The sequence below is a fragment of the Nerophis ophidion genome, linkage group LG17 (genome assembly GCF_033978795.1).
Source record: "Nerophis ophidion isolate RoL-2023_Sa linkage group LG17, RoL_Noph_v1.0, whole genome shotgun sequence".
NCBI classification, from domain to species: domain Eukaryota; kingdom Metazoa; phylum Chordata; class Actinopteri; order Syngnathiformes; family Syngnathidae; genus Nerophis; species Nerophis ophidion.
Genome location: NC_084627.1, coordinates 49,375,397 through 49,399,701, shown reverse-complemented (window position 1 = coordinate 49,399,701; position 24,305 = coordinate 49,375,397). Strand labels below are relative to the sequence as shown.

General features: G+C 40.8%; 1 protein-coding gene across 1 annotated transcript; it reads left to right on the top strand.

Moving 5' to 3' along the window:
- The first annotated feature begins 1,838 nt into the window (after positions 1-1,838).
- Positions 1,839-23,813, top strand: pigo (phosphatidylinositol glycan anchor biosynthesis, class O). The gene is made up of 11 exons (XM_061877094.1): positions 1,839-2,036; positions 5,204-5,682; positions 7,529-7,672; positions 7,786-7,909; positions 10,624-10,783; positions 12,215-12,391; positions 12,468-14,067; positions 14,800-15,003; positions 16,063-16,247; positions 19,635-19,705; positions 19,962-23,813. The coding sequence occupies exons 2-11, from the start codon at positions 5,205-5,207 to the stop codon at positions 20,089-20,091; spliced, it is 3,273 nt and encodes a 1,090-aa protein (XP_061733078.1). The 5' UTR covers positions 1,839-2,036; position 5,204; the 3' UTR covers positions 20,092-23,813.
- Positions 23,814-24,305: the final 492 nt, after the last annotated feature.

Here is a 24,305-nt window from a genome sequence, read left to right as displayed (position 1 = left end):
ACCAATTTTGATCGGGAAATAATAGTAATACGAGTAATAATTAATGTCTTATAAAGTGAAGAAAAACGAGAAAATAAAAAAAGGAAATGTTTTTATTACCAATAAAATTAAAGCTGCAAGCAGCGATGGACAGGACCGACTTTTGCTGGTGTTTCTTGCCTTTACCCATTCAACATATCTTTACCTTCACGTTACCTACCTTCCCTGCATCCTGGGGTCACACTGGTGCTTCTTTTTGTCACCCATACATGTTGGTGTTTCCTGCCATCACCCAGACAACATATCTTTACCTGCACATTGCCTACCTTCTCTGTATCCCGGAGTCAAACTGGTGCCTCCTTCTTTCACCCAGTCAACGTATCTTTACCTGCATGGTACCTACCTTCTCTGCATTGAAGCCGACACAACAAACGCACTGAGAGGAGATAGTGTTTGAAAAAGGGTGACGGGTTTTTACAAAACTTTTGTTTTGAAGGGGTAATTGCCTACTTCCTGTTGATTTTTGACGAAGGATCTCAAATATTAAAATGTAGGTCTAAGTGAGACCTACATAGAGGGTTTTTCATGTCTCTCCGACATTCCTACCGGAAGTTACACGCAGTTTTGTCTGTGTTTTCTTCCTAGGAGCTGTTTTGTCTGTGTTTTATTCCTAGGGGGCGCTACAGCGCAATTTTGAGTTTTGGGGTTTGTTTTTTTATTAGACCGCAATTTTCACCAGTCCTGATGTGTGTGTCCAGTTTGGTGAGTTTTGAAGCATGTTGAGGGGGTCAAATTACAGCTTAAAGAGGCAAAAATGACATTTTTTAGGATTTTTGTTTTGTTTTGAAGGGGTTTTTGCCAACTTCCTGTTGATTTTTGCTGAAGGATGTCAATGTATGAAATCTAGGTCTAAGTCAGACCTACATAGAGATTTTTGTTTCATGTCTCTATGACATTCCTAACAGAAGTTACAAGCAGTTTTGTCTGTGTTTTTTCCTAGGGAGCGCCAGAGCGCAATTTTGAGTTTTTTTTTTTTTATTAGATGGCAATTTTCGCCAGTCCTGATGTGTGTGTAAAATTTGGTGAGTTTTGAAGCATGTTAAGGGGGTCAAATTACAGATCGAAGAGGCGGCGGAATAATAATAATAATAATAATAATAAAGAATAATAATAAAACATTAGAAATACAATAGGGTCCTCTGTCCTAAAGGGACACTCGGTCCCTAATAATAATAATAATAAAGAATAATAATAAAATCTTAGAAATACAATAGGGTCCTATGTCCAAAGGGACATTCAGTCCCTAATAATAATAATAATAATAATAATAAATAAATAATAATAAAACCTTAGAAATACAATAGGGTCCTATGTCCAAAGGGACATTCAGTCCCTAATAATAATAATTAATAATAATAAAACCTTAGAAATAGGGTCCTCTGTCCCAAAGGGACACCCGGTCCCTAATAATAATAATAATAATAAAACTATAATAATAATAAAAAAATAATAATACTAATAATAATTAATAATAATAAAACCTTAGAAATAGGGTCCTTTGTCCCAAAGGGACATCCGGTCTCTAATAAGCGCTCGTCATAAAATGAATGAACGTGTATGGGCGTTTAGAAAATGATTCCTCAACTTTACCTTACAGGCACACGAGTCATGCTTTTTACATCAGACATTACCATATTTTGAATTGTATCAATTTTAAAACAATTTTATTTTGAAATTTATGTCCATATTTTTACAATTAAATACGCATTACTGAAAATACAGATACCTGCAAGATAAAAGGAAAGGGCAAAATTGTACCGCGAACGTGTCACATGTAAAAATGTCCGAAAAGAACTTCCTCCGTTGCTTCCAGGCGCACTACAGTTCCGACCCACTGTCAGCTGTAGTCCCGCCTGCCCTGACCGCGGCTCCAATGAAGAGGAGGGCGTGGGTGCGTCGTCGTGTTTTCACCTGAGACACTTGGACCACACCGCGGGAACACAACCTCCACTAAGTCCGCCCCCGGCCAGCGAGGAGGGCACAAGGACTCCTGCAAGGTCAGTGTGGTAAACTAGCCCAGACTAACTAGCCCAGACTAACTAGCCCAGACAAACTAGCCTAGACAAACTAGCCCAGACTAACTAGCCCAGTCTAACTAGCCCAGACTAACTAGCCCAGACAAACTAGCCCAGACTAACTAGCCTAGACAAACTAGCCCAGACTAACTAGCCCAGACAAACTAGCTCAGACAAACTAGCCCAGACAAACTAGCCCAGACAAACTAGCCCAGACAAACTAGCCCAGACTAACTAGTCTAGACAAACTAGCCCAGACTAACTAGCCCAGACAAACTAGCCCAGACTAACTAGCCCAGACAAACTAGCTCAGACAAAGTAGCCCAGACAAACTAGCCCAGACTAACTAGCCTAGACAAACTAGCTCAGACAAACTAGCCCAGACAAACTAGCCCAGACTAACTAGCCCAGACTAACTAGCCTAGACAAACTAGCTCAGACTAACTAGCTCAGACAAACTAGCCCAGACTAACTAGCCTAGACAAACTAGCTCAGACAAACTAGCCCAGACAAACTAGCCCAGACTAACTAGCCTAGACAAACTAGCTCAGACTAACTAGCCCAGACTAACTAGCCTAGACAAACTAGCTCAGACAAACTAGCCCAGACAAACTAGCCCAGACTAACTAGCCCAGACTAACTAGCCTAGACAAACTAGCTTAGACTAACTAGCCCAGACAAACTAGCTCAGACAAACTAGCCCACACAAATTAGCCCAGACTAACTAGCCTAGACAAACTAGCTCAGACTAATTAGCCCATACAAACTAGCCCATACAAACTAGCCCAGACAAACTAGCCCAGACTAACTAGCCCAGAAAAACTAGCCCGGACAAACTAGCCCAGACAAACTAGCCCAGACAAACTAGCCCAGACAAACTAGCCCAGGCTAACTAGCCCAGACAAACTAGCCCAGACTAACTAGCCCAGACTAAGTAGCCCAGACAAACTAGCCCAGACTAACTAGCCCAGTCTAACTAGCCCAGACTAACTAGCCCAGACTAACTAGCCCAGACAAACTAGCTCAGACAAACTAGCCCAGACTAACTAGCCCAGACAAACTAGCCCAGACTAACTAGCCTAGACAAACTAGCCTAGACAAACTAGCCCAGACTAACTAGCCCAGTCTAACTAGCCCAGACTAACTAGCCCAGGCAAACTAGCCCAGACTAACTAGCCCAGACTAACTAGCCCAGACTAACTAGCCCAGACAAACTAGCTCAGACAAACTAGCCCAGACAAACTAGCCCAGACAAACTAGCCCAGACTAACTAGCCTAGACAAACTAGCCCAGACTAACTAGCCCAGACAAACTAGCCCAGACTAACTAGCCCAGACTAACTAGCTCAGACAAAGTAGCCCAGACAAACTAGCCCAGACTAACTAGCCTAGACAAACTAGCTCAGACAAACTAGCCCAGACAAACTAGCCCAGACTAACTAGCCCAGACTAACTAGCCTAGACAAACTAGCTCGGACTAACTAGCTCAGACAAACTAGCCCAGACTAACTAGCCTAGACAAACTAGCTCAGACAAACTAGCCCAGACAAACTAGCCCAGACTAACTAGCCTAGACAAACTAGCTCAGACTAACTGGCCCAGACTAACTAGCCTAGACAAACTAGCTCAGACAAACTAGCCCAGACAAACTAGCCCAGACTAACTAGCCCAGACTAACTAGCCTAGACAAACTAGCTCAGACTAACTAGCCCAGACAAACTAGCTCAGACAAACTAGCCCACACAAATTAGCCCAGACTAACTAGCCTAGACAAACTAGCTCAGACTAATTAGCCCATACAAACTAGCCCATACAAACTAGCCCAGACAAACTAGCCCAGACTAACTAGCCCAGACTAACTAGCCCGGAAAAACTAGCCCAGACAAACTAGCCCAGACAAACTAGCCCAGACAAACTAGCCCAGACAAACTAGCCCAGGCTAACTAGCCCAGACAAACTAGCCCAGGCTAACTAGCCCAGACTAAGTAGCCCAGACAAACTAGCCCAGACTAACTAGCCCAGTCTAACTAGCCCAGACTAACTAGCCCAGACTAACTAGCCCAGACTAACATCAAACATGCTTTTAAGGCCAGTTTATCTTAAATGGAAGCTGAAGTGTGGAGTTAAGAGTAGTATTTAGACTCCTAAGGGAAGGTTATAAAGCATAATATAAAGCATATATTTATATATACTGTATAATATATATATATATTATACAGTATATATAAATATATGCTTTGTGTTTTCCTCGTCTATAAACAAGCTTTTCTCGTCACAATATATATATATATATATATATATATATATATATATATATATATATATATATATATTTTATATATAAATATATGCTTTGTGTTTTCCTCGTCTATAAACAAGCTTTTCTCGTCACATTTTATTTCTTTATTTTTTTTTTTTATAAATTGATCGCAACTCTGTACACTGCTGCTGGAATTTTAATTTTCCTGAAGGAATCAATAAAGTACTATCTATCTATCTATCTATCTATCTATCTATCTATCTATCTATCTATCTATCTATCTATCTATCTATCTATCTATCTATCTATCTATCTATCTATCTATCTATCTATATACAGTCCTGGTCAAAAGTTGACATACACTTGTAAAGAACATCATGTTTTGAGTTTCCAATATTTTCTACAACTCTTATTTTTTGTGATAGAGTGATTGGAGATTGGAGCACATACTTATTAAAGGCCTCACCATAAACTTGTGGATGGCTACCAAAAGCGCCTTATTGCAGTGAAACTTGCCAAGGGACATGTAAGCAAATATTAACATTGCTGTATGTATACTTTTGACCTGGCACATTTGCTCACATTTTCAGTAGAGCCTTAATAAATTCATAAAAGAATCAAACTTCATGAATGTTTTTTTTGTGACCAACAAGTATGTGCTCCAATGACTCTATCACAAAAAAATAAGAGTTGTAGAAATGATTGGAAACTCAAGACAGCCATGACATTATGTTCTTTACAAGTGTATGTACATTTTTGATGGCAACTGTATTTATTGTATATGTGTGTATATATGACTAGAATTACAAATAGTAAAAGGGGACCCAGTATTGTTTAGTTTTAAATAAGTACTCTACTTAATTCTATATTTCACTCTTGTCCTTTTTAAGGATGAAAGGGCTCCCACTACTGTCCCTGCTCCTCTGGGTGTGTTCAGTCTATTTTGTGGGGCTTTACCTATTCGTGGGCGGCTTCCTGCTGGTCCGGCTGGAGGTGAACCGGACCAGCACCTGCGGCGACGTACTGGAGCCCCGGGGAGAGTCGAGAGACTTTTGCGGGACGCAACCGCGCTTCCGCAGGGTCGTCCTCCTCATCGTGGACGCCCTGAAGATAGACTTCGCCCGGTTTGACCGCAACAACACTCGGCCCCGGCCCTTTGAGAACAAGCTGCCCGTTTTTGAGGAGACGGCCTCGTCCAGGCCGTCCCAGTGCCGCCTGTACCCCTTCCGTGCTGACCCGCCCACCACCACTATGCAGAGGATCAAGGGCTTTACCACCGGCTCGTTACCCACCTTTGTGGACATTGGTAACAACTTTGCTTCCAGTGCCATATTGGAGGACAACCTCATTCACCAGCTGGGTCAAGTAGGTGAGTGCTCACATGGCCCGCCGCAAATACATTTTGACCGCCACAGAAAGATTTGGCATGTTCATCAATTACGTGTGTGTGTGTGTTTCATAATGCCTTGATGCTTCCCTGCACGAAATGAAACTAACACCCAAAAGTCAAGAGCTTTCTAATGTTCTGCTGTTAAATAAGGTTTGAAAGCATGAGATGATGTCGCACCAAATAGCTCCATTTTACCCGTCAACACACAAACATGCAAATTAAACAATGCCGTCATTAAGTGCTGATGGTGTCACACAATGTACCGTATTTTTTGGACTATAAGGCGCACTTAAAATCCTTTTCATTTTCTCAAAAATCGACAATGCCCCTTAAAACCCGGTGCGCCTAATGTACGGAATAATTCTGGTTGTGCTTACCGACCTCGAAGCAATTTTATTTGGTACATGGTGTAATGATAAGTGTGACCAGAAGATGCTGGTCACACATAAGAGATACGTGTAGACTGCAATATAATGGCAGTCACACACAAGAGATATGAAAAAGTTAAAGTAGCAATGATTGTCACACACACACACTAGGTGTGGTGAAATGTGTCCTCTGCATTTGACCCATCACCCTTGATCACCCCCTGGGAGGTGAGGGGAGCAGTGAGCAGCAGCGGTGGCCGCACCCCCGGGAAACATTTTTGGTGATTTAACCCCCAATTCCAACCCTTGATGCTGAGTGCCAAGCAGGGAGGTAATGGGTCCCATTTTTATAGTCTTTGGTATGACTCAGCCGTAAGTGTAGACTGCAATGTGACTCAAGTAAACACCAACATTTAATATGTTCCATTGAAAATAGAGAAGATTACACACGGCGCTCAAAAATCAATCAAATGTTTTGGTACAACTTTGCTAAGCTATTAAGCCGAACCGCTTGATAGATTGTACTGTGCTTCAACATACGAGGAATATTATGATGTGTGTAAATGTTAAGACATATTATCTGGCATTTTTTCTCGCAATATTATGCAAACGCAACTTTTCTTACCTTCTGGTACCTGCTGATCAGTATTTGGGATCTGAGTAAGTCCTGAAAATTTGCGCGTGTCCGCCCTTATAAGCTTCTTCTTTTTCTCCATCTTCTTGTTATGGAACATTCATCCTCCGCTGTTGCCACTTCTAATGTTAAGTAGGGTAAAGTTCTTACTTAAATCTCTCAGTAAACTCGCCATGAAAGCACTAAAACATACCGGTGTAGTGATTTGACATTATGCACCCAAGGAACTTTAGTTATTACAGAGTTCCGGTCGGACGGTTTTTCACAGGACTCTTTTCTGGCGTTGCTGTTGCTCTAGTGATCCACGGATGAGAAGATGCCTCTCCGTCATTGATTGAAGTAAAGTCTGAATGTCATTAAAACAGTTAGCTCCATCTTTTGACACTTCTTCCACTCCCATCCTTGCACGCTACACCGCTACAACAAAGATGACAGGGAAAAGACGCTGTCGAAGGTGAGCCACGTAAATAAGACCGCCCACAAAACGGCACGTCCTGAAGTGAATGTCAGAAAGCGCCTTAAAGATGATCTGTAAAGATAACCCATGCAACATTTTGACCAAAGAACCACCATTACATGTTATGTAGACCCAAAGGAAGCGTTTTCAATCAAGAAAAAATTAAATAAAAAATGACCCCTTTTAATGTGCCCTATAATCTAGTGTGCCTTATATATGAAAAAAGATTGAAAATAGACGATTCATCGGCAGTGCGCCTTATAATCCGGTGTGCCCTATGATCCAGAAAATACGGTAAATATACAAAGTAAACCGTCTAACAAGCATACTTCAAGATGTTCTAAAATTGTGCATGTTCTTCTACAGGCAAACGAGTGGTGTTCATGGGCGACGACACTTGGGAGAGTCTATTCCCAAAGAAGTTCCACCGTTCTCTGCCCTTTCCCTCTTTTAACGTCAAAGACCTACACACTGTTGACAACGGAATCCTCCAGCATTTCTACACAACCAGTATGTATATTTTTAAACCGGCCATCTGTAAGAGATTCCAAGAGTTAGATGGTAATTCCACATTTGTGTGTTTATGTGTCGCTTCCATTTGTCAATGTGTGGGCTTTAAACAGTGGTTGGTGACGACTGGGATGTCCTCATTGCTCATTTTCTTGGGGTGGACCACTGTGGTCACAGGTTTGGCCCCGACCACCCGGCCATGGCTGACAAACTCACCCAAATGGACGGTGTCATCAGGTATGCACTCATTATAGCCAGTCTAGGGCAGTGCTATTGTAGCTGCTTTGTTTTGATGCCTTAGGCCAGTGGTTCTCAAATGGGGGTACGCGGACCCCTGGGGGTACTTGAAGGTGTGCCAAGGGGTACTAGAGATTTTTCAAAAATATTCTAAAAACAGCAACAATTTAAAAATCCTTTATAAATATATTTATTGAATACTACTTCAACAAAATATGAATGTAAGTTCATAAAGTGTGAAAAGAAATGCAACAATGCAATAAATATTCAGTGTTGACAGCTAGATTTTTTGTGGACATGTTCTATAAATATTGATGTTAAAGATTTCTTTTTTTGTGAAGAAATGTTTAGCATTAAGTTGATGAATCCAGAAGGATCTCTATTACAATCCCCAAAGAGGGCACTTTAAGTTGATGATTACTTCTATGTGGAGAAATCTTTATTTATAATTAAATCACTTGTTTATTTTTCAACAAATGTTTAGTTATTTGTATATCTTTTTTTCCAAATAGTTCAAGAAAGACCACTACAAATGAGCAATATTTAGCACTGTTATACAATTTAATAAATCAGAAACTAATGACATAGTGCTGTATTTTACTTCTTTATCTCTTTTTTTCAACCAAAAATGCTTTCCTCTGATTAGGGGGTACATGAATTAAAAAAATGTTCACGGGGGTACATCACTGAAAAAAGGTTGAGAACCACTGCCTTAGGCGGCTAATGCTTTTGTACCTGTTGTGTTCTGTCAGAAAATCAACGTCACAAGATTTTATTTTATATCCGACAAAGCGAATCTCCACAAGTAGGCCTCAATAAATCAATCAATCAATCAATCAATGTTTATTTATATAGCCCCAAATCACAAATGTCTCAAAGGACTGCATAAATCATTACGACTACAACATCCTCGGAAGAACCCACAAAAGGGCAAGGAAAACTCACACCCAGTGGGCAGGGAGAATTCACATTCAAATCAATTAACCGAACAATAATTAAAAATGAACGTAATAATTTAGCCGTCATCGACTCATTCCCATCTACATGTACTGTATTTTTCGGAGTATAAGTCGCTCCGGAGTTTAAGTCACTCCGGAGAATACATCGCACCGGCTGAAAATGCATAATAAAGAAGGAAAAAAACATATATACGTCGCACTGGAAAATAAGTCGAATTTTTGAGGGAAATGTATTTGATAAAATCCAACATCAAGAATAGACATTTGAAAAGCAATTTAAAATAAATAAAGAATAGTGAACAACAGGCTGAATAAGTGTAGGTTATATGAGGCATAAATAACCAACTGCTATGTTAACCTAACATATTATGGTAAGAGTCATTCAAATAATTATAACATATAGAACATGCTATACCTTTACCAAACTATCTCTCACTCCTAATCCATAAATCCCATGAAATCTTCTTCCTCGATGTCGCTTCTAAACAACTCTGCCAACTCCAAAGGTATGCGCCACTTCCTCTTGTCCTTTTCTGCTGCATATTTCACTACGTCCATCTTGTGATCTGCAGTACATAATTTCCTTTTCGGTGCCATTTTTGTTCATCCCTTCTCAGTTTTTATAAGTTACCGCCAACGTTGAAATGATACATTTTAATAGCTACGGCAGGAGCATATAGCATATAGCAGTTAGCGTCCCATGACCCTCCCCCGCCGAATTCCTATTGGTTGACGTGTGTGTGATGATTGTTGACATTTTCTTGGTCTCTTCTGCGAATGAGATAAATAATATTATTTGATATTTTACAATAATGTACTTCTCCGGAGGATATGTCACACCTCCTGCCAAACTATGAAAAAAACTGCGACTTATTGTCCGAAAAATACGGTACATTCGCCAAGTTTTCTGTGTGATACTGTCACATGTCGCGACAATATCGTGAAGACTTTGAAACCACAATACCGCGGTATCTACAAAACCGATACATATGTGTCATCAAAGAGTAAAAATGCATTTATTTCAATATGCATAATAACAAAAAGGGTAATATTAAAAAAAATGTATAGATGTTGATAGTCCAACACATGCTGACTAGTATACACAAGCTATGGAGATATCAGGAGAAAAAAACTGCATTTAGTTTAGATAATAATGAGTCATATATCGGAATATGGGAACCATTATTTAAATTAGTTTTAAATATTAAATGAACCAAAAATATGACTTATTTTATCTTTGTGAAAACATTGGACACAGTGTGTTGTCCAGCTTATGAGATGCGATGCAAGTGTAAGCTACTGTGACACTATTGTTCTTTTTTGTCTTCTTTTTTTTATAAATGTCTGTAATGATAATGTCAATGAGGGATTTTTAATCACTGCTATGTTTAAAGTCTTACTAATATTGATACTGTTGTTGATAATATTCATTTTAGTTTCACTACTTTTAGATTGTTCTGTGTCACGTTTGTGTGTCCTCTCAATCGCTCTGTTGATTGCTATTCTGAATGTTGTTAGGTCGGGTTTGGTTTTGAAATTGGATTGCATTATTATGGTATTTTTGTGATTGTTTTGTTGGATTGATTAAGTTAAAAAAAACAAAAAAAAAACCTGTTACACCCCTAGTATGCTCTTTTCCTTTTTCGGGATTATCTACAAAGACGCATTTGAAAAAAAAAATGCTGCATATACACTTTTTTTTTTAAATTTTTAGCATACACACAATAAAACTCAGCCTATTACTTTGTCCTCCAGGTCTGTGATGGAGCGTCTACAGAATGACACGCTGTTGGTGGTGATGGGAGATCATGGGATGACAGACACCGGGGATCACGGAGGAGAAAGTCAGAAGGAGACTGACGCCGCCATCTTCCTGTATAGTCCTTCCCCTCTCTTTCCAGGACCCCCGTCACAGGTCTGTAAAAAAATTACGTCATGCTATTTGTCTATAAACTCAATGGCCACAAGATTAGGTATCTAATACAGCAAGAGTGTCAAACTCATTTTCATTGAGGGCCACATCGCAGTTATGGCTGCCCTCAGAGGGCCACTTGTAACAGTAAATAAATATACAGTGGGTACTCTTTGTTTCATAGCAGCCATCTGCAAAAATCAAAAAAGATCATTTTTCTTATTAATCTGCACTCGACACCCGATCTTGACATAAAAAAAGACAGAAATGTAGAAATTTTAGCTAATTTATTAAAATTAAAAAACTAAATAAGAGTTTAGACCCTTTGCTCAATACTTTGTTGATGCATCTTTGGAAGAAATTACAGCCTCAGGTCTTTTTTGGATACGATGCCACAAGATTGGCACACCTATTTTGGGCAGCTTCAGCCATTCCTCTTTGCAGTACCTCTCAAGATTCATCAGGTTGAATGGGAAGCGTTGGTTCTCATATAGGATGTCTCCCACTCAAAAATACTGTAAAGCGATGCAACATTTGAATAAAATACAGAGAGGTGGGGCACAGAGGTTGCATTTGTACATTGCTGCAAACTACATCCACATGAATGAACATATTGTTTCGTAAATCCTTCTTGAGACTAAAAGTGTAAAACTCTGAACACTTGTATTGTGTTGCATTTAAACATTATATTTAGTCTATACTTTTTTAGGTGTACAGGATTTTGACAAAGGATCAGAATATTGTATTTCGGAAATTCAAAACACAAGAAGTGTTCTAAAATAATCTATAATTATAAACAGAAAGTGCTTCTGTGAAGCTATGTTTTGTTTTCCCTATTCTACATTAACAAAACAGTGTGAACACACATTTCTGTTTATGCTCTATACAAGGATGCTGGTAGGTGGTCCAGCAGTTAAGAAAAAAAGTGCCTTCCACCAAAGTCTTGGATTGAATCCAGCATTGATTTCCATAATTAATTGCCTTTTAAATGAAGCATCACATGATACACTGTGCAAAGCTGCTTGCTTTATTAGTTGACAGAACATGCCCTCCAGACAAGCACGGGGGAAATAAGCAGACATCTGCTGTATAAGATACAAAGACAAACTCAAAAGTGTCCTCTTTGTAGAATTATTTTGAAAAAGCTTGTGCAAATTCTGACATTTTAGGCTGCAACATTCACAAAAAAGGCCTGAAAAATCCTGGACGGACTGGTTAGTATTTGTTAGATTTGGTTTACAGCATTTCTTATGAAAAAAATTGCTTAAAATTCTATACAAGCAGACCTTTGGGGACGGATTACTAACAAAAACCGAGGTGTCACTGTATTGATGTCAGGATTATTTACATTCCAGTGAGTGGGTCAACAGCATCATTACAAAAAATGTCACATTTGCCTACAAAGTTTCACCCGCGTTATTTTATTACCTGTAGAGAGAACCAGACGTAGTGCCCCAGACGGACTTGGTTCCTACCCTGGCCTTGTTGCTGGGAGTGCCTATTCCTTACAGCAGTGTGGGCCAGGTTCTCCTACCTTTGTTTCCCATGCATGGCCGTGGTGCAGTTGGAGGCCTCAGTCAGCTGGAGGCGCTGTGGATTAATGCAAAACAGGTTTGTTGCTCAGCATGATTTCAAAAATGTCAATGTTTTCATTTCATTTCTAATATCACTCGATTTCCTCCTAAAGGTGAACCGCTTCTTAGAGGTCTACTCTGCTATGGCCAAAGACATCCCACCAGAGAGCCTGGCCAGCCTGAAGGATCAGTTTGCGAGCCTCTCTTCTGAATTCCTGACATTAATCAGAGAGAGTCACACATCTTCCCCTGAGCTGGCAGTCACCATTCAGGCCTACCTCACCTCTGTCCGGGACACATGCCAAGCCACCTGGGCTCGATTCAATCCGCTTAAAATGGCAGCTGGTTTAATAGTCCTGGCACTTGCCTGCCTAATGTGCTTCACGGTGTCTGAGCAGTCGCTCGTGCTCATCAGAGAAAATCATTTTCGACTCCAGACTGTGGTTGTAGCGGCGCTGGGTGTCGGGGTTTGCGTGGCTGCTGGTCAGCAGTTCTTACGGGGCTACATGGAGTTAGCGTGGTGCCTGGCCGCTACGGCTTTCACCTCTGAGCTCCTCTTCCTGTGGAGGACCTATCAATCCAAGACTGCTGCTGTTGTTGTTAAGAACGGCGCTAAGAGCGCAAAGAGTGCTAGCTGGAGTACCCCACCTTACCCCCTAGCCCCTGCTCTCTTGGTCACATTCCTTCGTTGTGCCTCCCTGCTTTCCGACAGCTATGTCATCGCTGAGGGCCGGGTTGTCACCTTCCTGGTCTTCTCTTTGGCTCTTTATGTTCCCCTGCGTCTCAACTGGGATGGCCTCCTTCTGCCCCCCAACCACGACCTTCTGAAGCCTGCAGGGCTGCAGCTCTCAACTGCATCCTCCCCGTCCGCTGTGAGGAAAGAATGCAGCACATTCCTAGCATCCTTAGGTCTCCTTGTCGGCAGCCTCTACCTCTCCCTCTTCTTCCATGGCTGTCGGGAGGAGCAGGGAGCTTGTCAGCCGTCGCCCTTCCTCTCTTCCCTCTCCCGGGTGCAGGACAACCAACTGAAGAACATTTACTACATCCTCTCAGTCCTCTCCCTGGTGGTGTGGATGCATCTACTGAGACGGTGCCTCCGCCACTACGGGAACCTAAACTCGTCAGGTGGAACGGTATTCACGGCTTGCTGGATTCTACCCTTGCTGTCTGTTTGTTTGGGGCTCCATTGGGCGGTCAGCGCCTCCTCAGGAGAGAGCTTCAGGAACCTGGCTGAACTAATCCGACTGGCTCAGCTCGCCCTTCCCAGAGCGGCCTTTTGTCTCCTGGGACTGGGACTGGCCCTAATTTGGCTGGATCCGCTCACTGTGTTTGTGAAAACCCGGGCTGCAAGTTTGGATAAAGGTTTGTCCCTGCCACCTCCACGGTACCGGGCCAGCACCGGTATCAGCCCCCAAGCGGAGCTGCACCACCTCATCCCACAAATATACCAGCGCATGCGGCGCTCGCTCGACGACGGAGAGGCCAGCACGGGCGGTGAGGCTGACAACAGACCCGCCGTGGAGGCCTACGGCCTAGGAACCGTCTACTCTGCCCCACTGCTTCTGTTCTGTGGGCTGCTGGGACTGGGCCTGCTGCAGCTGCACCCGGAGGGCATGGCTCTGTCTTTCCTCCTGCTGTTGTTTGAAATGGGGGCTCTGCTGCACATCCACGCCTCCTCCACAGCCCTCTCTGGCCTGCAGGGAGCCTATTCTGGTGAGAGCCTAAATATTCAGCCAGCTACTTCTGTCAATATCAGTTAGGTCGGCCCGTTGCACAAACACTCCATGTGGTTGTTTAGGGACTACCACTAGGGGGCCACGTGGTCATGGTCTGGGTTTGAGTAAACACTTAGATTTATTTTTTCATCAGTCTTAAAATACAACATTAAGTTAAACTCTATTTTGCTGTCAAAGTTCAATAATAGGGTTGTATGAAACACATTATGAATGTGTAACACTACCCCTACTCCTTTGCTAAATGGTTCATGAGATATGTTAACGTTTCCATTTTGCATCTCGTAGCATTTAATTGTGGTGCATTCAAGGAACCATGATTAATGTTAGAAACAGAGGCCACTAGTTTTTGTAGGCTTAAGTCCCAGTAGATGTGCTTATAATATTAATAATAATACAAGTGTGTATAGGTGGGGTGGTGACGTTAGGTTTAGAGTGTTTTTTTTATTTGAAAATTTTTTTAGTAGATTGCACAATACAGTACATATTTCGTACAATTGAGCACAAAATGGTAACACCCCAATAAGTTTTTCAACTTGTTTAAGTCTGGCTCCATGTTAATCAATTCATGGTAAATGGTTTGATTTAAGGTGGCCCTTACGTCATATTACAGACCAAATTGCGGTCACAAACAAAATGTTTCAGGCCACGTAAATCCTAGGGCTGGTGGTGGTAAAAAAAATCTGATCCTTCTTTTCAATGTTTCCTTCAGGTGGCTTTAATGTGCCCTGGACTCCAATTGTGTTGTGGTCCCTAGCAGCCACACAGTTCTTCCATGCAACAGGTCACCTGCCCACCTTCCCTTCCATCCAGTGGGGGGCAGCCTTTGTGGGATTCCCTGATGGGCACACCGGCACCATCTTGCCGGCCTCGCTGGTGACACTCAACACATTTGCCTCTCACGCCTTGTTTGCAGGTACATTCACTTGCTTGATATTGCAGAGGATTTTAGATTCATAGTGCAGTGAATACATTGAAAAATGGTCGGAATCGTATTTACTCGGCTTTAAACTTTTTAAGTACAGCTGTCTAAATTAGATTTAATGTAAAAACTGTTAATTGTGAGCAGTTGGCATGCTAAAAATGTATATATTTACAAATTTGGCTAAAATGTGGTAGCACGGTGGAACAGGGGTTTGTGCATGTGCCTCGCAATACGAAGGTCCTGAGTAGTCCTGGGTTCAAATCCAGGCTCGGGATCTTTCTGTGTGGAGTTTGCATGTTCTCCCCGTGAATGCGTGGGTTCCCTCCGGGTACTCCGGCTTCCTCCCACCTCCAAAGACATGCACCTGGGGATAGGTTGATTGGCAACACTAAATTGGTCATAGTATTTGAATGTGAGTGTGAATGTTGTCTGTCTATCTGTATTGGCCCTGTGATGAGGTGGCGACTTATCCAGGGTGTACTCCGCCTTCTGCCTGAATGCAGCTGAGATAGGCTCCAGCGCCCCCCGCCACGCCAAAAGGGACAAGCGGTAGAAATGGATGGATGGATGGCTAAAATGTCACGACTTGGCATTCTAACAAGGGGAACCTTACCTGACGGAAAGGATTGCTAAGAAGATAGTGCCAAGTAACAATATCCTTGACTTTTAGTTTACACCCACAAAATTAGCAAAGATATGCTAACATAGCATGCATGTTAAGTACAGAGGGGGCTACATGTCCTGAATGACTTAAGCATTTTGAATATGGAACTGTTGGAATTGGTCGAGAAATGTGGGAATTGATGATTCTGGAATGAACCAAATTGATTAACTGGAATTTAATTGAGTTTCAATTATGCTACCTGTTTACAAACGTAATTCAATTCAAATCCATGGCCTGTATTTGGACTTTGGGAGTCCTCCTCAATTACAATCCTAACTTTGCACAGGTCTTGGCGGTATACCCAACAAAATGGGAAAACAAACCATCTCCCGTGAACATGCATGTAAAAATTGTGCAGGTTGTTGACATGCGACTTTGTTCCTCAGCGGGTTGTCCGTTGCTGCTTTTCTGGCCCTTGGTGTGCGAAGTCCGTGGAAGTAGGGGAGGAAAGGCCAACGGGGATCAAAAGGAGGATGCAGTGATGGAGATGAGGCTGAGGGAGAGACCTCAGCTTTTTACCTCAGCTCTTCTGCAACTCTCTGCGCGCTACCTCTTTATTCAAGGAACACAGGTACCAACATATGATGAGTAGATAATGAGGTAGTGTTTTTGGTGGGGATGGGTACCTTTCACATTTGAACCAATATGATACCAATTTTAAATATTTTTGTGTCTGTTCATGTGTTAATAAACACTTATTTGTAATATATTGATTTCTTACACTTCAAGGTTTCATTTTAAGTATCTGAGTAGATTTTGGATGCAGTTTCAATTCCAAGAAGTCAAAACTGTAGTGTATGGACTATGATGGGTTGCGTAGTCAGGAAGTAGTCTTTTCTGAATGCGCCACTCTAGGCTTTTGTTTCATATCACGGTTATCATAATTATCGCGGAATTGTTAAATGTGCTCAAAAAGTACTTACTGTATAGACACACTAAAAAGGCCTACTGAAATGAGATTTTCTTATTTAAACGGGGATAGCAAATCCATTCTATGTGTCATACTTGATCATTTCGCGATATCGCCATATTTTTGCTGAAATGATTTAGTAGAGAACATCCACGATAAAGTTCGCAACTTTTGGTCGCTAATAAAAAAGCCTTGCCTGTACCGGAAGTAGCAGACGATGTGGGCGTGACGTCACGGGTTGTGGAGCTCCTCACATCTGAACATTGTTTACAATCATGGTCAGCAGCAGCGACAGCGATTCAAACTGAGAAAGCGACTATTTCCTCATTAATTTGAGCGAGGATGAAAGATTTGTGGATGAGGAAAGTGAGAGTGAAGGACTAGAAAAAAAACGAAGAAAAAAAAAGACTATACAGTGAGAGCGATTCAGATGTTATTAGAAAATGTTACTAGGATAATTCTGGAAAATCCCTTATCTGCTTATTGTGTTACTAGTGTTTTAGTGAGATTATATGGTCGTACCTGTCGGCCCCGCACCTTTCTTCAGCACCAGTCGACGGGTAGTGGCGATGCCCATCTCTGCCCTTCACAAGGGACCTTCTTCGAAACACTATCTTTCGAAATGATCGCTGCATAATACACTGTACTTTGTGTGTGTGGTCCAATCCAACCGTGTTCGCCTGAGCGCTCTGTTCCATAGTAAAGCTTCATTGTCATCTTTCGGGAATGTAAACAATGAAACACCGGCTGTGTTTGTGTTGCTAAAGGCGGCTGCAATACACCGCTTCCCACCTACAGCTTTCTTCTTTGACGTCTCAATTTTTCATTGAACAAATTGCAAAAGATTCAGCAACACAGATGTCCAGAATACTGTGGAATTATGCGAAGAAAAGAGACGATTTATAGCTGGGAACGATGCTGGAACAAAATGTCCTCTACTATACGTGACGTCACACGCACGCGTCATCATACCGCCACGTTTTCGCATGAAACTTCCGCGCGAAATTTAAAATTGCAATTTAGTAAACTAAACCGGCCGCATTGGCATGTGTTGCAATGTTAAGACTTCATCATTGATATATAAACTATCAGACTGCGTGGTCGCTAGTAGTGGCTTTCAGTAGGCCTTTAAAATTGTGTCATGTTTTGTGGTCACGTTCTGTTGGGTTTTGAAATCATTGCGCCCTCTTGTTTGTTTTGTCACCATGACAACTCATTAGTTTCACCTGTTATGTGTTCACGATTCACGCACCTGATTTGTTTGGACACACGCACCTGTCAATCACTGCACCACTATTTAAGCCTGTAGTTGCCAGGCAGTCATTCTGGCGACATCACCCTCTACCCACCCTTGTTACCCATGCTGATGATCCATGCTCTTTTCTCGTTCCACGTAAGTTTTCATTATCCATGCCATAGTTCGCAAGTTTTGTTTTATGTCCCTAGTTTACGTTATATTAATAGTTTTTGTTTTCATAGCCAAGTTTTGTACCTCTGCTGAGAGTGCCTTTCGTTTGTTCCTGTGTTAAGTTTATTCCCCGCCTTGTGCGCGCCCTTTTGTTTGGTACTTTTTGAGTGATTAATTAAAAGATGTCATTTCCTTCACGCCATGTCCGGTCCCGTCGATTTGAAAACAAACCACACCATAGTCCAAGTCTTGACAAATTGGAAAATGCCACTATTTTGTATTTTTTGTGCTTTCCTGATAGTCTTAGTATTTCATATGTTTTGATAGCCAAGGTTTATTGTTTTAAGATTGGTTTGTACTGTAGCACTTTAAGATGAAGATGAAGTGCGTAATAAATAAAATCTGTCAATATTATTTATTACCTCTGGCGGCTGTTGTCATCCTACTCTGTAAAAAGACCTCCGTCTTCTAATCCTCGATCACTCGCCTTAAGGGAGCACAGCTTGGAAGGTTCATTGTGCGCGATTAAATAGCTTAGTTGCTCAGACAGCAATGTGTTAATGTAAGTTTAGATTGGGTATGTCGTTCATTTTTCTTGTTTTCATGTTAGCATTTAAGCTAGCGAGCTGGCGCTAGGGTTTTACCACGGTTATCATAATTACTGTTTATCGTTACAGCCTTAGCATGTATGTGGTAAGGCTAATGAAAATTAGCAGAGTTAGCGCATTCTGAAAATTGGAGCCCTCACCCTGAGGTATACTCTCGCATCATGTAACCTGCGTCGGAAAAACCGTCTTGAGTTTGTGGGTACTAGACTGGCCTGCCTGTAGTCCAGACCTGTCTCCCATTGAAAATGTGTGCACATTATGAAGCCTAAAATACTACAACGGAGACTCCGGACTGTTGAACAACTTAAGCTGTACATCAAGCAAAAATGGGAAAATAATTCCATTTCAAAACATTTTCTCAGGTTACTGAGTGTTGTTAAAAGGAAAGGCCATGTAACCCAGTGGTAAAAACGCCCCTGTGCCAACTTTTTTGCAATGTGTTGCTGTCATTAAATTCAAAGTTAATGATTATTTGCAAAAAAACAAAGACCCTCCCCCCATCCTTGTTTCATGGAAACTGCTTTTACATCCAATCATGGCACCCATCTGTTCCCAATTAGCCTGTTCACCTGTGGGATGTTCCAACTAAGTGTTTGATGAGCATTCCTCAACTTTCTCAGTCTTTTTTGCCACTTGTGCCAGCTTTTTTGAAACATTTTTCAGGTATCAAATTCCAAATTAACTAATATCTGCTAAAAATAACACAGTTTACCTGTTAGGAAAATTTCAATATATTGTCTTTGCAGTCTATTTGATTGAATATAAGTTGAAAAGGATTTGCAAATCATTGTATTCTGTTTTATTTAGGATTTACACAAGGTGCCAACTTCACTGGTTTTGGGTTTGTCCATTACGATCACCAAAAGCCATGTTGGTTGGTCTGCTAACTACTGTTTGCATCAGCGATGTACGCATTAGTACTCATCTCTCATAAAAGATGTCAGTACCTGTGGAGGAGTGATGTGATTGTTTGGGGTAATTTGAGTCTGTCAGTTTCTGTATCACTGTCAGTAAGTGTGTTTTCTCTGCCAGGTCTTTGCTTCAGCATGCGGAGCTGCTATCCTCAGGAGACACCTAATGGTGTGGAAGGTTTTTGCACCCAAGTAAGTGCCCGACTACAATTTCCCGCTCACTGGTTGTAAAGGCTTTTCAGGATATGGACTCAGTGGAAATGCCTGGCACTTAACCAGGTTTCCACTGCGCACACATTAGTGCACAGATCTCGGCCTTGCACTAATGGCCAACTGCAATAGATATGCCGGTACTTACATGTATTTGAAATGAGAAAATTACTTGTAAATACGGGTTCCCTTGAGTGACATTACAAATGTGCTCTTGTATTGCTATCTCTTCTTCCAGGTTGATGTTTGAGGCCTCAGGGTTCCTGATGAGCTGCGTGTTTTTGCTACTTGGAGTCTTGTTAGTGCTGAGAGTGGATGTGGCTGTCGGACGTTGGTTCAAAAGACTCATCACTGATACATCCAGGTAGCACAGGCACACTGCTGCTCCAACACTGTTCCGCAGGGGGAATGGACACGGTGGTTAGCTTCTTTCAAGGATGCCAGACACTCTTTTTCATATGGAGCATTGACACTGAAGCCTCAAAAGTGGTCTGAGCCTGCCTTGTTTTCAAGCAGACAACTTCAACTTTTTGATACGATTGGACGACGAGCTTTTATACTTTCTCAATAGTCGTCACACTCTGAATGTTTCGTTACGGTGGGGTGGTCGACGGCGACAAACGCTCCAAACACAGAAATGATCCCAAACCAAAAACGCACAAAATACTATATAATGTTTTTAAACCATTTCAATCACTATTTGCTAAGCTATTTGTAAATGTTTTTTTTTATCTAAACCTTGTGTTTTATAGGTGACAAAGCAAACAGTTAGTTTCTGGTCTATAAGCTGATACTTATCTGCAACTCTTTGACCGAATTCTGTCTATAGAATCATGCAAAATCAAACAATGCCATATTTTGATCCCTATGTTGCACGTGCCGTCACATCCGGCTGCAAACTCAAGACATCTAGTTGCAGGTTAAACACCGGCTAACGTAAACAATCACTCAAGCAGCACTCAGGGCGGACTTAGCCAAACTCTCTCTTAGTAATGTTGCAATTTCCTGCACCAACAAAGCAACCATTCTTTGTATAGAACGCTCAAATTGAAAGTGAGGCGCCACTCTTTTAAAATGCGCTAACTTCATTAAGTTAAAGTTAAAGTAGCAATGATTGTCACACACACACTCGGTGTGGCGAAATTTTTCTCTGCATTTGACTCGTCACCCTTGATCACCCCCTGGGAGGTGAGGGGAGCAGTGGGCAACAGCGGTGGATGCGCCCGGAAATAATTTTTGGTGATTTAACCCCCAATTCCAACCCTTGATGCTGAGTGCCAAGCAGGGAGGTAATATGTCCCATTTGATGCCAAGTTACATTGGATTTGCCAGAGACAGGATACTATTAGCATTAGTGATTTTACATGTCAAGCTCAACACCTCCAAATTTGGTAATGAAAACTACAGCTAAGATGAATTGAATGATTGATTGATTGAAACTTGTATTACTAGATTGCACAGTACAGTACATATTCCGTACAATTGGTCACTAAATGGTAACACCCCAATAAGTTTTTCAACTTGTTTAAGTCGGGGTCCATGTAAATCAATTCATGTTATAATGTTACAATCAAAACAGCTGGCGTGCAATAAGCACAACATCTACAGTACAAACACTTTGTAGGGCACAGCATACCAAGTTCAGCTTGCTACTTCCCAGTTAGACAACATACAATAGGTAGCCTATACTGTACTGCCATCTAAGATCTTGGAAGTGCAACTGCATTGCTAATGAGATTCAAATGGTATAAGAAAACAAGATATAACAACTGGACAGCACAGTTATCATAATCAGCTCATTTTTGAATGTAACATTAAAGTATACAATTTAATTATCAAATAGTTAACATTTATTAATAAACCTTTTAGGTACCGAAAATTGAGTACCAGTGTCGATTCCAAAGTACCTGGAATCGGTACTGTAGCGGTTCATTTGGACACATCTTCTCATTCAATGCGTTTTCTTTATTTTCATGATTGTTTACATTGTCACTGAAGGCATCAAAACTATGAATGAACACATGTGGGGTCATGTACTTAACAAAAAAAGGTGAAAAAACTGAAAACATATCTTATATTCTAGTTTCTTCAAAATAGCCACCCTTTCCTCTGATTACTGCTTTGCACACTCTTGGCATTCTCTCGATGAGCTTCAAGCACACCTGTTAAGTGAAAACTATTTCAGGTGACTACCTCTTGAAGCTCATCGAGAGAATACCAAGAGTGTGCAAAGAGGGGTAATGTAACTAGTCATGAAAGTAAAGAAAACACATTGAATGTCCAAACCTTTGGCCTGTACTCTATTTATATTTAAGGCCCAAGCTGTTTGTTTACATGCTTTTTTTATTTCTCTTTGCTATTTGGGCTTATTGGACCCTAATTAGAATAAAAAGCAAGAATCATCTTTTTATATAATGTGCTTAGTCCATAAGTACACAAACGTGTACTTCATGTTTAGTGACATGCTAATTCTTATTTTTGCACTTATTTTTCCAAATTACATTGTATGTTATAATCTTCTGACACCACCAGATGGCAGTATAAGTGTCCACATAAGTGGCCATAAGACCCCAATTCAGTAGTGTACACAATTTTGGAAATAAGAGCTAAAATGTGCTGTCCACACATGTGGCCACTAAGCTTTTAGAGGATAAATATTATTAAGATGCAATAGTTCACATTAAATCCAAAGTGTCTGTAAAGGTTTTCAGTCATAAAATGTTTAGGTATAAGACATTTTTTCCATTGCATGTGTTTTATGGTGTTTATAGGCTTCTGGTTTTGGATCATTTCTCCGTTCGGAGGTTGCCCCTTCATATATTTTTGTTTTTTTCCAAGCAAGATTGTTGAGGATGCAGCACATCTGTTTACACCACAGCTATTCAACTGGCACACCGGACCCCCAGACCGGCCCTCAATGTCAGTTTCAACTTGGTAGATTCATTTTTTCTGCAGCAAAATTCCTAAAAACATGAGTGTTCCAGTTCTTCAGAGGAACTTTGGCCAGTGTAAAGATATTGGCAGATAGCTGCTTGTCAAAATAATAATGAAGGGAGAAGTTCAAATTAGTTGGTTATCCCTGGTTTGTAGAATTCAACTTGTCCGAGCTGCCCATTTTAAACATGACAACAGAAATGTCGTTAACGTACATATAAACTTAAAGCTTTCCTTTCTATGTGATTTGCGGTCATTGAGCCATGACTACTAATGTGTTTTGAGCTTCAGAAGAAGTCTAAGCTCAGATTTTTGTATTTTTTCTATTTACAAGATGATGAAGATAACCAGTGTCAAGTCACTGCCAACTGATATTTAAGTGTTTTTAATTGTTTTTTTGGGTGTTTTTCCATAATTAACCTGCCATGTTTTTAATCACGGTATCTAGTTTTGACTCATAATTTAATATTTATTTAAACATGAGTAAGATTTGTTTCCTACAGTAGGGAATCAGGAATTCATTTGGCCTTCTTGGGTGGATCTCGTGTGAGAGAAAGAGGGTGGGTCAATCATATGCAATGCAGTCTGCTGAAAATGAAGGAAAGTGCCATTCTATATAGCAAATTTGGAATTGCCGCAAAACACATTTTAAGATTTTTAAAACACCACTGCCATCTGGTGGCCAAGTGGATTCGTCACGCTTCATGCGAATTTGGCCTCATGAATCTCCTCCCTATTGTAGTTTCCAATTATGTCTTAATTATTACTCCACCTTTCTTAAGAAAAGTTGCAGTGTGTTAATGAAGGTATTTTTTTTGTAATGATGTCAGTGAATGTTCACATCTTTCAGAAACGGACTTGATGTATTTTCTACTGGATGTAAGTCGGTGTCCGGGTTAGAAAGTGTTGGCGTGCTACTAAAGCTAATGCATAATAATAGTAATGGGCTGTCGAGCTCAGGTTGAAACTATACTGCAATCGTACCTGCATTCCATATACGAGACTTTGATTTTTCCGTTTCAGCCCAATTTATGATTCAACTAATTTTGCTGTGTGTTTACTCTTTTGTTAACGTTTGTGGGGGGGGGGAAATGATGCCTAATATATATAAAGAACTAAAATGATTTTTTTATACACAAATAAATAATTAAAGTAGTTGAAGGAGTTTTTGGTGTTCTGTGTATTTAAATTAGACTTAATTTATATTGAAAGTGCTTTAAAAATACATGATATTTATCGATCAGAGGAGATGGGGGTTTTGCAGTCCATCAGTCAATGTGCTTCATTCATTATTCACAGGGGATTTCCACATTTATAATTCCCATTACACTCTCGCTCTTATAAAAATTAGCGAAGTATCAGTTCTGCTGCAAAAAATTTGTTTGAAACTACTCATGTCTGTCTGTAGCTTTAAGCAAGATGAAATCTTAATGAAATTACACAATCCTAAACCGGTGAAGTTGGCATGTTGTGGAAATGGTCAATAAAAACAGAATACAATGATTCGCAAATCCTTTTCAACTTCATTCAATTGAATATCCTGCAAAGACAAGATATTTATTGTTCCAACTGAGAAACAAAATGTTCTTTTTCAAAATATTAACTTAGAAGCAAGACATTGCAAAAAAGTTGTCACCGGGGCATTTTT

Bases quoted from the DNA above. Each gene is read 5' to 3' on its own strand.
- pigo (XM_061877094.1), top strand. From the start codon at position 5,205: ATGAAAGGGCTCCCACTACTGTCCCTGCTCCTCTGGGTGTGTTCAGTC. The intron at 7,910-10,623 runs GTATGCACTCAT...TTTGTCCTCCAG, and splicing joins CAAATGGACGGTGTCATCAG to GTCTGTGATGGAGCGTCTAC. The intron at 19,706-19,961 runs GTAAGTGCCCGA...CTCTTCTTCCAG, and splicing joins TGGAAGGTTTTTGCACCCAA to GTTGATGTTTGAGGCCTCAG.